The sequence below is a fragment of the Podarcis liolepis genome (genome assembly GCF_965112155.1).
Source record: "Podarcis liolepis genome assembly, chromosome: 8".
Taxonomy (NCBI): Eukaryota; Metazoa; Chordata; class Lepidosauria; order Squamata; family Lacertidae; genus Podarcis; species Podarcis liolepis.
The window spans coordinates 41,323,483-41,339,538 of record NC_139560.1 but is presented as its reverse complement, the minus strand read 5'-3'; the positions used below and the strand labels follow the sequence as shown (position 1 = coordinate 41,339,538).

The 16,056-nt window shown below is 41.2% G+C and overlaps 1 protein-coding gene across 50 annotated transcripts in view; it reads left to right on the top strand.

Annotated features, from left to right (window-relative positions):
• The window catches only part of DTNA (dystrobrevin alpha), a 194,544-nt gene that overhangs the window by 118,280 nt on the left and 60,208 nt on the right, over positions 1–16,056 (top strand). For all 50 annotated transcript variants that reach the window (XM_083518317.1, XM_083518281.1, XM_083518292.1 and 47 more), the window contains 2 exons: positions 9,178–9,391; positions 15,444–15,529. In XM_083518317.1, coding sequence (XP_083374443.1) covers positions 9,178–9,391; positions 15,444–15,529 — 300 coding nt within the window. The remainder of the gene's footprint in view (positions 1–9,177; positions 9,392–15,443; positions 15,530–16,056) is intronic.

The following is a 16,056-nucleotide window of genomic DNA, read 5'->3' as shown; positions in this document are numbered from 1 at the left end:
AAAATGAAGTTCCAATATGGATTTGCAGCCCATGCTTTTTAAACCAGTTTCCTAGGTCCGGTTCAATCCTATGCATTTCTGAAGCAAATAACATTTACGTCACTTGCACTCAGCTCACGATAGGACAGGATCCTTGTTCTCCAATTTACCTGCATTCCTTGCAAAATCAGTGCTTTGGCTTTTGTTGCTAAAGGGATGCAGTCAAAATAAATGAGCATAAATCCAAGGTGATGGGGGCTAAGCTGTGTGGCAGGTGGTGAGGATTTGTGGCATTCCTGCTCTAAGTTCCACCATACTTTAAAAGTTATAATCTAGCTTCACCCTTACAGTATAATGACATAAGTAGTAATTTATTTTAACTTGGACCAGAGTGTAATGCCATCCTGTTCTCTGATTACCTATTTCTTTCATTTATTTACTATGCCTCTGTTTTTGTGACCATCAAATAATCTCATTTTCCTCTCTTCCCTGAAAATGTCTTTGCTTTGGATTTGCAAATCATCTTCACATTGTGTAAGATTAAAAATATCTATTTAAGATACCCAGACTCTTACTCCACCTAGGGGTTCAGGGAACGTCATCTAAAATGGCTGTTGCCGTGTTGCAACAGAGTATAAACTTATATATAAATTTCAGTGTGCATAATATTTTACCCAAATCCCATTTATTTCTTGCTTTTCTAATTTATATTATTTCCATTTATTGCTGATAGCCCAAGATATTTTTGTGTTAACTGAAACTGTTCCTCTATTCTATTGCTTCCTGCTGTCATCCAGTGCATTTGATGATGCAGCATACAATTTTGCTGAGGTGCTACCGAGGCAATAAACACTGGATTCTAGTATTAGTCAGGGAACGGAGATGGATGGGTGAAATATCAGTAGAGAATGATGCAGTGTAACTCTAAACATATTTATTTGGAAGTAAGTATCTTTAAAGACACGGGTGGCGCTGTGGGTTAAACCACAGAGCCTAGGACTTGCCGATCAGAAGGTCGGCGGTTCGAATCCCCGTGACGGGATGACCTCCCATTGCTGAGTCCCTGCTCCTGCCAACCTAGCACTAAGAAAGCAAATCAGAGTGCAAGTAGATAAGTAGGTACCGCTCCAGCGGGAAGGTAAATGGCGTTTCCGTCCGCTGCTCTGGTTCGCCAGAAGCGGCTTAGTCATGCTGGCCACATGACCCGGAAGCTATACGCCGGCTCCCTTGGCCAAGAAAGTGAGATGAGCGCCGCAACCCCAGAGTCAGTCACGACTGGACCTAATGGTCAGGGGTCCCTTTACCTTATCTTTAAAGTCAGTTGGACTTCTTGGAAAACATGGTTAGCATTGAACTGTTAGGGACTCACAGCTTTACAAGCATTATTTGACTACCATATAATCTGCAGCCGAGTTTACATTTATTCTAGTTACTTCAATATATTCCTTTAAATCACATACATTTTCTTAATGTGGGTTGGCTAGGTTTGCCAGATAAAATTAATTATGTTATTGATAATGTACTGTAACAGTAATTAAGTGGTATATATGCAGCTGAGCATAATGATGTATACAACCCAAAATGGGCAGGTGTCAATTGCAAAAAGACTGACCCTACCCAACAAGATGTAGCCCAGTGGAACAGTGTGATTTAGTGTATTGAGTGGGTTTAGTAGCAAACAAAACATCAACCAAATTCCCCAGTAACCTTGAAGTTTACTGCTTCTTCAGACACTAATGCTGGTTACTTTTCAGAATGCAGTTTTACTGGTTGGGTTACAGAAACTTAATGTCTGGTTAACTCAAGTTCAGAATGGCACTTCTCTTCTTTCATTTCTGCTTGGTCAGTTAGTGTCTCGGTTCTATTATTCATGTCTTTCCTATATATTAATATAAAAAAATTCCTTCCAGTAGCACCTTAAAAACCAACTAAGTTAGTTCTTGGTATGAGTTTTCGTGTGCATGCACACTTCTTCAGATACACACCTTCATTCTGTGTATCTGAAGAATACATTCTGTGTATCTGAAGATACATTCTGTGTATCTGAAGAAGTGTGCATGCACACGAAAGCTCATACCAAGAACTAACTTAGTTGGTCTTTAAGGTGCTACTGGAAGGAATTTTTTTATTTTGACTATGGCAGACCAACACAGCTACCTATCTGTAACTATATATTAATGTTTCACTTTTTGTATCATTACGCTGTTCAGAACTCATACATTATCTTTGTAATCATCACAATTTTGTAAGGTAGACTAGTATTATTATTCCCATATTACAGAAGTAGGGTTAAGGGCAGTGAGCAAAGCCTAAGGGCACCTAGCAAGTTTATGAGTGAGAGGAGATTTTAACTGTGGGCAGCTCATTTCACAGTTCAGACTTTACTAGCTAGGACTGTTGTGTGCCTGACTCAGTAACATTGTAAATTAGAAATGGGGTGAAGTCATGACCAGCATTTGACAGGTCAGTTGCCATAATAACAATTCTCAATAAAGCATTTTTTTCTTGTTTCACCTCCATAATTTCTTATTTAGTCATGCTGAGAAAATGAGAAAGCTAACTCTGTAACCAGTCTATACAGACATTGGTGCAAATACAAATATATTTTTTTCCCCTTTGAAACAGCAGATTTCTTAAGGGAACAGCAGAAATCCATACGCCTTGGTTTTTGTTAATTTGATGCAATACGAATATATGGTTAATATGTAAGAGCACATATATGTGGCACTTACTAAAATATGCACACTGCCATCTAGTGGCTAGTAATGTAGCTTTCTCTAATCTGTATTACCTCATCCTCAGGAGGTGGTGCAGAACTCAATATCTGAGGCAGGCTCTTGACAAAATGCAAGTGTTTCCTCTTTTATATGAAATCTCAAGCTGCTACTGGTTAAATACTGCTTGACCTTTCAGTATTTCCCAAGCAAGGCTTGCTAATTTTATTCAGTGTTGTTGCTTTAATATACTTCCCATCAATTTATTTTGGACAGAAGTTAGGGAAACAGGTCTGTAAATTCCTGGATTGTCTGAGAGCCCCTTAAACAATGGTAGTCTACTAATTCTCCAACATGGATGCCAGTCCTAGCAAGCTTATATGTTTTAAACAAAAACTATTTTGAGTTCTTAGAAATGTTGAGTGAAAGCCATCTGGTCCTAATGACTAACCACAGTAGTTGTTTTAGTTTGTGAATGAACACTACACATGTATTCCTTGCCAGCTGTATTAGACAGCTATTCAGCTGCACTCACTGAAAAGCTGGTTCATGTGTGGCTGTCTCTCACACACCTTTGTCTGAAGTCTGGAGACAAATTGGGCCATTATTAAATTTAAGCCAATCTCAGCTGAGCCACTGGAAGCCAACTGTGGGTATGGGAGTTGTAATGGAAGACCCATTGCAACTTTTCTTAGGAAGAAGAAAAACATGCTTGCTTGTTATTCACTGACCCATCTTGTGAAGCAAATAATAATACGAGGAATTCGCTTGACATCCCAGCTTCATTCTGCAAGTCTTATAAGGTGCTTTGTGAGGGCTTGGCACAAAGAAAGTAAATGCTTTTCTTGTGTACCCAGTTTTCAACCTCGTCTCTTAATGGTCCTACTGCTTCTCTGGCTGGTTTCTATCTTCTGGAGTATTTAAATAACAGTGTGTAGTTTCTATAGCTTCCTTGAGTGCCCTAAATATGTAATCCTTCAGAGGTATGTGTGCACACCACAACACAAAGGGCCTACCCTAATGTTAAGCAGGATAGGATGACAGCCTCAGACGGCTGGTGATGAGTGTGGAGCAGGGAATCCTGGCAAATGGCTGAAGGAAAGAGCTACAGGAGGAGGCCAAGTGGCCTGCCCTGTGCCCCATAAGCTAGCCTGATGCTCTCAGGTGTAGTGGGAGGGTGTTGTCTGGTTGGATTCTGTACAAGGAATTGCCGGGGGGTGCTATCTTTTCCTCAGGTAGAAAACATCTCTTGATGCAGCCCTGGATACAAATAGATATGTCCTTGGCATTTGTACAGCACTAATCTACATTCCTGAACAGGTGGTTTTAAACCAAAAAGTAATTTCCTGTTCATTCACAAGAGCAGCTGAAGTACAGACATCCAAGATTCCTCTGGCTGCACATGTGCTTCAAGCTGAGAGGAGGCTCACATAGCTTTGTAGAGTTCTAGCCAAAATGCTTTTATAATTCTTCTCTCCTTCATCCTGCTCATAACACCCTCATTAAAGCCATTTAGGGAGCTTTGTGGCTTAGGACTGATTTTAGTGTGGGATGAGATCAAAATTCTCAGGATTTTGTCTCAAAATAGGAGCTGGGGCAAGGTTTCATGAAAGCCCCTCCCCCCCCACCCTTCCCACCTTTCTGTAGTCTTTGCACACATGTTTCTACTGCTGTGTAACATTTACCCCTAAGACATAAGCCTGGAGTGAGGGCAGGCATATTTGCTTTTGCTCAGCTTCGGGCTTGTCCGCCACCATTGCCTGTGTGGCATAATCACAAAGCCGATTTGGGGTAAGTGCAATGCTTGCTGCCCTCACTGTGATAACTTATGGGTAAAAATGTTAAAGGGGAAGTGGCTCCAGCAGCAGGGAAAGCACAACCCCCTGTCACCAGCATAGGCGTAGCCAGGATTGGGGCGGGGGACAGGCCTTTTGTTAGGGGGGCAGAACCTTGGTTAGCCATGTATTTTTACTCATTTTTATTGATTGGGGCAGCTACCCCTCCCTGCCCCCCTTGGCTATACCCATGGTCACCAGCAAGTAGGGGAAACACTTGGATCTAGGTTTACAAGACCTCCTGGAAAAAAGATTTAAAGGGATGGTTTTCATCAAGCAAGGCCTGATGTCAACTGGGTTTCCCATCTCCAAATATTCTTACAGTGCAAGGGGTTGGACTACATGGTTCTCAGAGTCCCTTCTAACTCTACAATTCTATACCATGCTCTGCTGTCCTACCATGGTCCTGTTGACCACCTGCTAAGAGTTCATATAGGAAGAAAGTGGTTAGGGTTTGAAGAGGCTCTCTCTCTCTCTCTCTCTCTCTCTCTCTCACACACACACACACACACACACACACACACACACACACACTTTAGGAATGTTTGTGACATACTAGTGAGACTGAAAAGACATCATAGTATGAATTGCATCATAGTAGGGCATCCTAGCAACCAGTAGGTTGCTAGGGTGGAAAAAAGCCAGTCTTTCCTCGCAGCTGGTCTTTCCTAGCAGCAAGGTTTGCTTCCTGCAGGGTGCAGGATCTGTGTGGCTCTGCCCAATGGTTAGAAGCTGAGCAACAGAACTGCACAGAATCTTGTCTGTGCTGTGCAACAGCTAAATCAAACTGGAAGGATCGACCTACAGGGCAGGCAAGCAAATATACATTGTCTGTCCCCCTCCCCCTTTTATTCCCTGCATTAGGTGTGCTTCTGTATAACATTGTGGGTGGGTTGAATTAATTTTTAAGAGAATAAAGGAAGTTGTGTTGATAATCTCTGCTTCTTCTGATGTAATTACTGTTTTCTAACCAAATATATGCCCTCTTCTGTACAGTGGAGAGATTGCAGGAAGTGTGTAAAAGGTAACTGCTAAGTTTCTGTAGCTTCTTTCATTCTTTGTAATCTCTTCAGACATAAATTCTTTGAGGATTGTGTATGAAACAGTAATGCAGTAGCTCATTCATTCATTCATTTATTTGGATTGTATCTTCATCTTATATTTAGTTAGAGGCATTGTATGATAAATGAATAGGAAAAATCCACCCCAAAGGTCACCAGACTATGCCATATGATTCCTGTTAGGCGAACAGTTCAGTTGAGTTTGAGTTCCATATTGGCCGTAGTCCCTAAGAAAAAAATGTTACAACACAATGCATAATGGGATGGACAACACAACTCACAATTTGTAGATAGTTACAATGAGCAAGAGCTCAGCCAGCCAAAATTAGTTTTCATTACAGCAGTCACAGATGATAGCAATTTACAAGAAGAGATTCAATAGAAGCAGCATGAGATTTGGATAATGCTAAAGTGTGAGATGCTGACTTAATGAGTAATTCTTTATATCAATTATCTGATCGTTTCAAGATCTGACTGGTTTCCCTTACCCAAAAGCAGTTGGGGAAGAAACATGTTTCTAACCAATATACAGTATAAGCAGAGTATTTTTAAAAATCCAAATGTTACGAGATCCTCAGTTTCACCCATGTCACAAAAGCATAGGCCAAATCTAGACATAATGTAAAGTTGTGAGCCTGTGCTAGGCTCAGGAGCTGCCTCTTCCTCCTCCAGTGTCTGCTGCCCTCTCCAACGCCACCACCCTCTGCACCTTGGCCAGAGGGGGTACCCAGAAGAGGACCACCAGTGATGGCCTAAAGGTCTGGGAGAGGTTCATACAGGATAGCCATGGTGACAAGAAATTGTATGCAGGCAAGAATATTGGGGGGGGGCTTCAAGAATAAGGTCTGACAGACTGCCTATCCCCCCCCCCCTTTGTTTATAATGCTTTGCAACAGCTGTGATGCATATGGCAATGACTGAGCAGGCAGCACCCCGCTTCAGTTGTGCAGCAAGATTAGGCCCAGTGAATAAAAAGAGACCCAACTGCTAAGTAGCCATTTGCAATTCTGTTCTGTCCATAAAGAGGCCGCTCAATTCTTTTTACAGGCTGGTAACTTTTGTGAGCTTCTTTAGAGGCTGTGCCATATTCAGTTGGGTTTTCCTTACCATTTAAAGTGTTCTCATTAACAAGATGGGAGAGAACAAAACAAGTTTGAAGTCTCAGTTTATTTATTCAGTAAGCAGAGTTTAAAGAGCCTGCAGCAAAATACAATCCACCACTGGAAACCCTTGGGGCAAGAGAGAACTAAGGGAGACCTTCCGTGTTTCTATTCAGTAGACAGATTTTTAAAAGGCTGCATGCCCAAAATGACTGGTGAGGGGCATCTATTGGCCCAAAGGTTTTCTGTTGTATCTTCATTTATTTCAATAGACATATCTGGGTTTTGCAAGATTTTTTTTATTGATTACTTGCAAAAACCCTTGAGATGTCGAGTATCCAAAGGAAATGTTTGCAAAAGCCTGATTGTTTTTAAGCTTGAACACAGAGATGTTAATGCATCCTTACAAATTATCTCCCTCCACAAAGCCATTGTTAGCACTCCTGGGTGGGGTGGGGGTGCAGAACACAGGCACCAGGCTTGTGGGATTTTTTACCAATAGAGATCCAGCATGCGCCTTCTGGGTCAAATTTTAAATGCCTACTGAAAACTTTTTTATTCTGCCAGGCAATTAAGAATGTATCTTTCCACAATGGTTAATTGAGGTCTGTTTTTAACTTTTGAATACATGATTTGTTATTGTATGTTTATTGCTGTAAATCGCTTTGATATTTCTTCTTCTTCTGATATAGCAGTATATAACTGTTTTAGAAATAAATACATTTACTTGACCTCTTCTCCTTCCCCCACGACCTCAGTGTGACTAACAGAATCAGGGCGTGTGTGATTTAGATCAGACAAATGATGCTGTGGAAGGTTAAAAACCTCTTCCCTAGCAGAGCCCTTCCAGCCAATGTCACCTTCCCCAAACTGCTTTAAAATAAAATGAAAAGTCAGGAGATTGCTTCATATAATTTATGTGTCATAATTTGTTTGTGCTTCCTTGCCCTGTGTGGTATATGGTCTAAACCACTGAGCCTTGGGATTGCTGATCAGAAGGTTGGTGGTTCAAATCCCCACGATGGGGTGAGCTCCCGTTGCTCGGTCCCAGCTCCTGCCAACCTAGCAGTTTGAAAGCACGTCAAAGTGCAAGTAGATAAATAGGCACCACTCAAGCAGGAAGGTAAACGGCGTTTCCGTGCGCTGCTCTGGTTTCTCCAGAAGCAGCTTAGTCATGCTGGCCACATGACCCGGAAAAACTCTGCAGACAAACGTCAGCTCCCTCGGCCAGTAAAGCAAGATGAGCGCTGCAACCCCAGAGTCGTTCGCAACTTGACTTAACTGTCAGGGGTCCTTTACCTTTTTATATATGGATTCTACTAATTTCATGCATGAGATCAAAAGGGCTTCTAGCATACTGCAGTCCTGAATCACCAAATGTCTTGGAATTCAGGTCATCTCAAAGGGTTTGCCACATGTCAAAGTAGTTTGTGTGGAAGCTGATGGACGTTAAATGGAATGCTGGAGAGAGCCAATCAGTGCTGGAGCAGCCTGTTAGGACTGGACTTCAGCTTCTAGGTGCAAAAGCTACATAAAGCTTCAAAACTGAAAACAAAAACCACCTCGTGCCTTCCTTTTTCTTCTTTTTGCTTTATAAAATATATTTGGCCTTTTATTAATTTAGTTTCAATACTGCTTTGGCACACAACATGTTTTATAATTCTCTACAGTTCTCTATAAATATGTATCCAATCGCCTGTAGTTGTATTTTCTTTTTAATTCCATTCTGGTCTAATGAAATGAGCACCTGAAAAGGAGACCTATGTTTCCTTTGTGTATAAAAATGACAATGTTTTGGTGGGCAAATGATTTTATTTTTTAGAGCTGTTGCATCTCCTCCTCTTGCCTCCCCTTACTGCTGCTGGCTCCCTAAAAAAAACCCATCAAGGAGTCTCTGGCCCCCATGCGTCATTGGTAAGGGGTGAGCTTTTCCCTTAAGCCAGCCATTTTCAGGGTGCACCTTTTTTCTTCCATATGGAAAGCACAGAAGACATCACTGATTCCCTTGCTGCGCATTGGTTCGGGGGACAGAGAAAGACTATCCCTCCAAAAATGGCTTGGGGGAGGAAACCCATCCTCTGCTGAGGACCCTTTTGTCCCAAAAGCCCATGACAAGGGTGAGCTTTTTTGGGGGGGTGTATCCTTTGCTTCCCCCACATGCATGTCAGTGGACACAGGACTGCTATTTTGATTTTTACCCAAACTATACCTGTAAACATGGCATCATGGGAAAAGCAAAAGGAAGCCACTGAAATTGTTTCACTCCACCAATTTCCCTTGAAACAATTTTGTACACCCCCGCAAAAAAACAAAACCAAAATGAAGCCCCACTCTCAAACCAGCGATGGGGGGAGAAGGTGTCATTTCAAGCAGATCTAAGTATATATTTTATCTATCTGTCAAAATGCTATAACCTAAGATAGGATTATTTTCTGTCTCTTTTGTGGGCATTTATCTGATTGTTAGTACTATCTTGCATCCTACATAGTGCACTTAGTGGATATTTGGAATGTAATAGAAGCATTGCGGGAAAATTCATTGAACAACCTGGATCCGAACATAGAACTGAATGTGGCTCGAATTGAAGCTGTCCTGTCCACGGTTTTTTACCAACTGAACAAACGCATGCCAACTACCCACCAGATCAACGTAGAGCAATCCATCAGCTTGCTACTCAACTTCCTGCTGGCAGCTTTTGATCCGTAAGTTTTCCTTCTAATGTTATTGATTTTAATCTTTACACAGAAAAATAGTACCAAAGTAAAATATCGGTTTGAGCTGGGCCTTGGACAAAGTGAAATTCCCAAATTACTGTTATTGTTCAGAAATTTCTTAATTATGACTATAAAGGCTATATGTTACACATGTAGATGTGTGCAATATTACTTTGTTGCCTCAGGGATTGGAGAAGTGGGAGTTGGAGGGAATGCTTAAATCTTTCCCTCCCCACCATTGTCTGCGCTCGCTCTCGCGCGCGCTCTCTCTCTCTCTCTCTCTCTCTCTCTCACACACACACACACACACACACACACACACACACACATAGCTTTACCAAAAGGGCCATTGCAGTAATGTGCATGTAACGTCGAGTTTGGCCCCAAGCAGAACACTTCAAAATGCAAAATTGTTCCATTATTTGGGTATTATTATTGCTGGTGGAAACATCTGCAGCAGTGTTTATTCTGTAGCAGTGGCATGGGGTTAGTGGCTTATTGTTTGAAGGAAACTCTTTTTGCTGCAAGCTTAGGCAGCTGTGAGCAATTTCCCCCTTTTCCTTGTTAATGTAGCAAACTGTGAGATTCCAACAGAAAAAAATGGCAATAGAATTCATATTATTACTACAGCCTGAAACCTTGCATTTGAAGGCCTAGGGGAGGTGGAGACAACCAAACAAATGTGAATTTATGGGAAAGAGACATCCCTAATGTCATGTTACAGATGAGCGTTCTGTGTATATATGTAAATTACGGTAATTGAGCATAGGATCCATCAGCATGTTATTGGCATTCTTAAAAGCATCTGAATAGCCTGAAATTACAAACTGGATTGACTGGGATCTGCTTTGTGCTTCGACAGGTGCAAATTATCTATTACCTCATTACTGCTTTCTATTATGAAAATGCACTGGTTGGAAATCCACACTATTAAAGTACCATTAAAATAAGTTGCCTTGTGTTCCCGCTTGCTTGCCTACCCACCCCCCTCTTGCCCTCCTCCCCAGCACACACTTGATGGAGTTCCTGCTTGGCATTGTGTACCTTCCAGAGTCAGATCAACTGGTACAGCTTAGTCACCATGGCAACACCTGGGGTGAGGTGGGAGGGAGCAACCGTTCCACATGACAAAGTAGCAGAGGCACTGTGTGCCTGTATCCAACCAGCTCTCCTGCCCTCTCCAAGGAGAAATTGTCAGTAGACTGTGAAACTGTGGCCTTCAGTGTTTGGAAAAGATTCCACAACAAGGCGGAAGCTCTTTTAAAAAAAGAAGTAACAGTAAACCCTGAATTCTTGACTCTTCACAAGAACAGGGAAGAAACCAACTGAGAATGCCTGGGCACATGTTTTGCTGCCCACTGCCTGTATGTCTCCCTCCCTTCCAACAAAACCATCACTGTGAAAATGAGATCATTCGTAATACCCATTTTGTTTCTGGAGTTTAGCACTGCAAGGCTTTGAAGATGCATACAAAACACCACCCCACAAAGGAAGGAATGAAAAAGTATTGCTTTTGTAAATGATGGGGTGATCTATGTTAACACAGTACTGCTCTCACATAGAATGTGCTCAACAACTATTCTATACACTTTTGGTAGCTAGGTAATTGTAGGACCTGGAGTATATCCAAAAATGCAAATTGTTCTAAAATAGCAACTGCTTTCATTTCAAGTACTGTAAATCAGAGCTGTCCTCACTATGCTGACATAGTGCTTGGAATTTGTGATTGAATTAATAGAGGGATAATCAGAAATCCTAAATGTGAGCCTCAATGAGCCATATAGCCTGTTAGGATGGATGAAGAATCCCAGGAGTTCTGGGCAGGAAATGCATTTTATTAATGTCGCCTGGTGTGGCAAAATATTAAAGACTCAGTCAAGTGGAATGACCATAGAAATGTTAACAGAGTTTCCATTTTTGTTGCTACTTAAGATGCAGCTTAGCAATTTTGGACTGAAGGTTTGAGTTATATTAACAGTGCAGGCCTATCTACTCATGCTTAGGCCCCACTGAGTTCAATGGGGCTTCTTCCCAGGGAATTACGTATAGCAAAGCAGCTCCCCTAGCTAAATATGACTCCCTGTGTTATCTGCATCTGGATGCCTTCATCTGCAACAAAGCATGTCTTCTCTATATTGGTCTCTACAACCACAGCAGACACTGTAACTCTCCAATGGTTTGACTTTACCCCCAAATGCACACTCCTCCATTGTCTCCCAAGACAGATGGATGCCAATAACAGCAGTGAGAGCAGGAAACAATTCTCACCGTGAATTGGCTTCATAGATCTACTTAAGTATATGACATTGTAATGTCATCGTGTTAATTATATATTATATTATATTATCCCAATGGATAATTATATTATCCCAATGGGCTGCCAGCAAATTAGTAGCGGCCGCCATTTTATCCAGAGCAATCAGAGTGAACAATCCTAACAAGTCAAGTTGTAAGGCGATATCCAAGTGTATTTTGCTGCAAGCCAGGATGGAAATCTTTTAGACAAACTGTACTCAGAATTGCAGGGAACTCATTTGGAAATACATTTGGTGAAGGCCCACAAATCATAGGTGTGTGTAAGGAAGGCTTTTCCGAGGTCAGAGTATAGGGTCTTTGATGTCTACCAAGAGGTGTGCAAATGAAGTCATTTTCTTCTGATCACATCTAGTTTGGTTCCCTGACGCAGCTTGTCACTCAGTTCTTTTTCTCAGCAATCACAGCAATTGCATGTGCAGAGAGACAGGGATTTCTTCTTGCTTCCTTTTAAACCAGACTCCTTATTTTTGCCCTGAAATATATTAAACTGTTTTATAAATGGGACAGGGCAACATTAAGTAATGCTAGGGAGTGGGGAGGCCACCTGCTCATCTTTTTTGCTACTGGTTACAACCCACTTACAGCTTTGATTATCTGCTGCATTCATGCCATTAAAACACACACACACACACACACACACACACACACACCTCTTCCAATGTTCATGGCACACACGCTCTGCTCAGTAAAATACATTTTTCAGAATATATTATCAGAATAGTAGAAATAAAATACAAATAAAAGGGGGGAGCTCATGCTTCATTATTTTTAAACTTTCACCTACTCTTATGGAGAATAATACAGCTTATTTCCAAAGGGAAATCTAGGTGAGGTTTTGTTAAATCAGCTTGGAAGTGCTATTGGCTCTGATAGAGTATGCAAAAGCATGCACAGGGTTTTAGTCATATGCTATAGATTTTGTTTTGTGATAGCCTCTAGCTAATATGGTATAGCGTAGTACTATTGGCATTGGACAGCTGGAGTACCCTGTGGCCTCAGGTCTTTTACTGATGTTTCATATGCGTTGGAGGCAGGAGAGCAAAGGGCAGTTCCCTACCTTCTCACTTTTGCAGACAAGTACAGCGTGAAAGAGAATTACAAGGGGATTCTCAGCCCTTTGTTCTGTTCGCTTCATAAGTCCTTCTGATGCCTTTACAACAGCCCATGGCCAGTACAGAGGAATGCTGCCCGTTCATGTAATAAGCACAAGTTTTCTGTACATCTCTTATGATTGTTAAAGTCAGTGTGATCATGTTTTGACAAGTGAAGTTGTTGGTCAGTCTACTACCCAACTGTATATACAATTGTTGGCTGGATGAGCACCACAATACATTTCTCTGATGGCACAGTTGGTTCTTTGAGTGTTGTTCATTCTTGTAGAGAACTGAGTAACATTTAAATAGAAATATTTTCTCCATCTCTACAAGTAACGCAGTTGACTTCTTCATTTATTTTCTGCCGTTGTGCCCTGCTCCACTAGCCCATGGGCTTGCGGGAGTGGTTTAGTGCAGGGATGTCAAAAACACAAGAGTGATTCATTCTAATGCTTATAAGAAATTGTAAACTCACAGCAGAGCCAGCAGAGCCACACTGCCTTGGCAGACGCAGGGCAAACACTGCAACAGTGGGAAGTCACCATTACTTGTCCACACCCAAGCAAATGTTTAGGCATTCTTTCTACACAAAGCAGCCTACTTCAGTTTGGCCCATCAATTCACCTGACCGGTGAGGCCATTGATGGCTACTATCCAAAGCTTACAGACAGCTCTTCTCTCTGGGCCAAGAGCCCAGCATCCCGGGGTCTACAGATAAGCACAGCATCAAAGCAAGCCAATTAGTATATACGAAAGCAAGTGAATATAAACATATATGAGCTGTTGCAAGCTCCTTCTTGCAACAACTACCAATTCGTTTTGGAGTTATCTTGACTCTCAAGATGGCATTTTAGGCCTTCTGGAACATTTCACCTTTAGTTTCAACACACTCTGAAGCTTTTCTTCCCGTTTATGACTTCACAACAATGATCCCTTCACTGAGCATCTTCACCAGCAGCTGTCACAAGGCAGAATACTTGCTCTTAAGCAGCCATATTTTACTCATGAAAACTTTAAAAACTACTACGATAAAGGAGTTTCATTGCACAACAGAGCTGCTTTGATAATTGCCAGACCCTAGGGGCACCTAAATGCCAAGGTGCCCATTTATCTCACCTAGTCACAAGCCATGTCAATACATATTTTCATGGGGAAATTGAATTTACGCTGAGTCTAGGTAGAGATGTATGAATATAAATGACTCAGATGAAATACGGTGTCCAAATCTATCAAGTCAAACTGCAATATTTTTTTTAAAAATGGAAAATATTCCTTTCATACCTTCTCTTCTCAGAAGTATTCAGCTATGGAAAATGCCATTCCATTTGGGATACAGAGAAAACTTACTTATCTGCTATTCACAGTTCATCCCCTTACTGAAGAAGGAACCATTAAATTTGTACAATTGCCATAGGTCACACTTAAAAAAAAAAAAATATTCCATTGACTTCAAACAATAAAGTTGTTTCTCCCTACCATTATTACATTTTTAAAAAGTGCCACAAGGTGTAGGGAACCCTGATTCATATGTGGTGTTCATGTAAATATGCTAGAGAGTATTGAGAAATGATTCACACAGAATTAAAAAAGATTCTAAAACTCACATTTCCCAAAAGACTGGAGGCCTTTCTGTTAGGGATAACAGGTGACGACATTCCAAAAAAGGCACTCAATATCTTTTTGTACATGACTGCTGCAGCTAGAATAGTATATGCAAAAAATTGGAAAGAAGAGATAACCCACGAAGGAAATTTGGCAGAACAAATTGATAGAATATATAGAATTAGTACCATGACCACAAAACTAAGAAATAAGGTAAGTTAAAGAGAAGAGTGGAGGTGTTTTGAAGATTATCTTAGAGGGTACAATATACGATTTAACCTACAAGTAGGAGTTAATATATGAGCAGCAGATAACATAAAAAAGGGAGACTTGAGATGATAATGGGTGAAATATCAGGATATGCAGCTGATTTCCCTAGAATGCAACAGAGAGATGGATTGGGAAGTCTTAGGAAAAGAGATGGATACTGTACTATGTGTGTATAGAAGCTGTTAAAATTGCATAAATAAAAAGTTTTTTGGGGGTGGGGGTTAAGTGAAAGCTATTGACTTCTTGATCACCCAGATCAAAAACCCTTCCAGGCTCCTGACACACACACAGAATGGGGGGGGGGGGAGTACATTAGGTATACTTATATTCTCTCCATTGGGATTAATATGAGGGAGAATCTTCAGGGAACACACACAACTGCCCAGGAAAAGAAGGGGGGGGGGACAGAGAAATGCTGGCTAGAGCCTTCTTCCCTGCCGGAGCCTGAGCAGACTAGATTGGGCAACGTTTCGTGTTCTGGTTTTGATGGAATTTAGTGTGGTGCTATAATTGTTATATTTGATTCATTTCTCCAGCTTTATCTTTTTAAACTGTTTTTACCGTACAACACTCAGATAACCACTGTTCAAATCGGAACTACAATAAATAGCTTGTTTTCTCTTGTATTCTTTTTAAAAGTTTTATGGTTGTTTACAAAATTTTAATTTCCAAGCATAAGAATATTTGTATGGCATAATTCAACAGCAGTGCAAAAATATTGCCATATTGATGTCATTTGTTTTCTTGTTTCTGTATAGAGAAGGACATGGAAAAATGTCTGTCTTTGCTGTCAAAATGGCCTTGGCAACGCTTTGTGGAGGAAAGATCATGGACAAATTGAGATGTAAGTCTTTGTCCTCTATTGTTTATATTTTATTAATGTTGTTCCTTTCCTTTCAATATGGAATAGAACCGGAATTTGGTTTAGATAATAGTGATATGAATCAAGACCCAAAGAGCTACTCTACTAAACAAAAGACCCAAAGAGCTACTCTACTAAACAATGCAGAGTACAAAGTCCCCCAGCAATAAAACTGCTAGCACATTTGCAAAGCTAAGCAGGGTCCAGTATGGTTTCAAATTAGATGGGAGACTGTGTGCTGAGATTCCTGCATTGTAGGGGATTGGACTAGATGACCCTTGGGATGAGAGCCAGTGTGGTGTAGTGGTTAAGAGCAGTAGACTCGTAATCTGGTGAACCGGGTTCGCGGCTCCGCTCCTCCGTATGCAGCTGCGGGGTGACCTTGGGCTAGTCACACTTCTCTGAAGTCTCTCAGCCCCACTCACCTCACAGAGTGTTTGTTGTGGGGGAGGAAGGGAAAGGAGAATGTTAGCTGCTTTGAGACTCCTTAGGATAGTGATAAAGCGGGA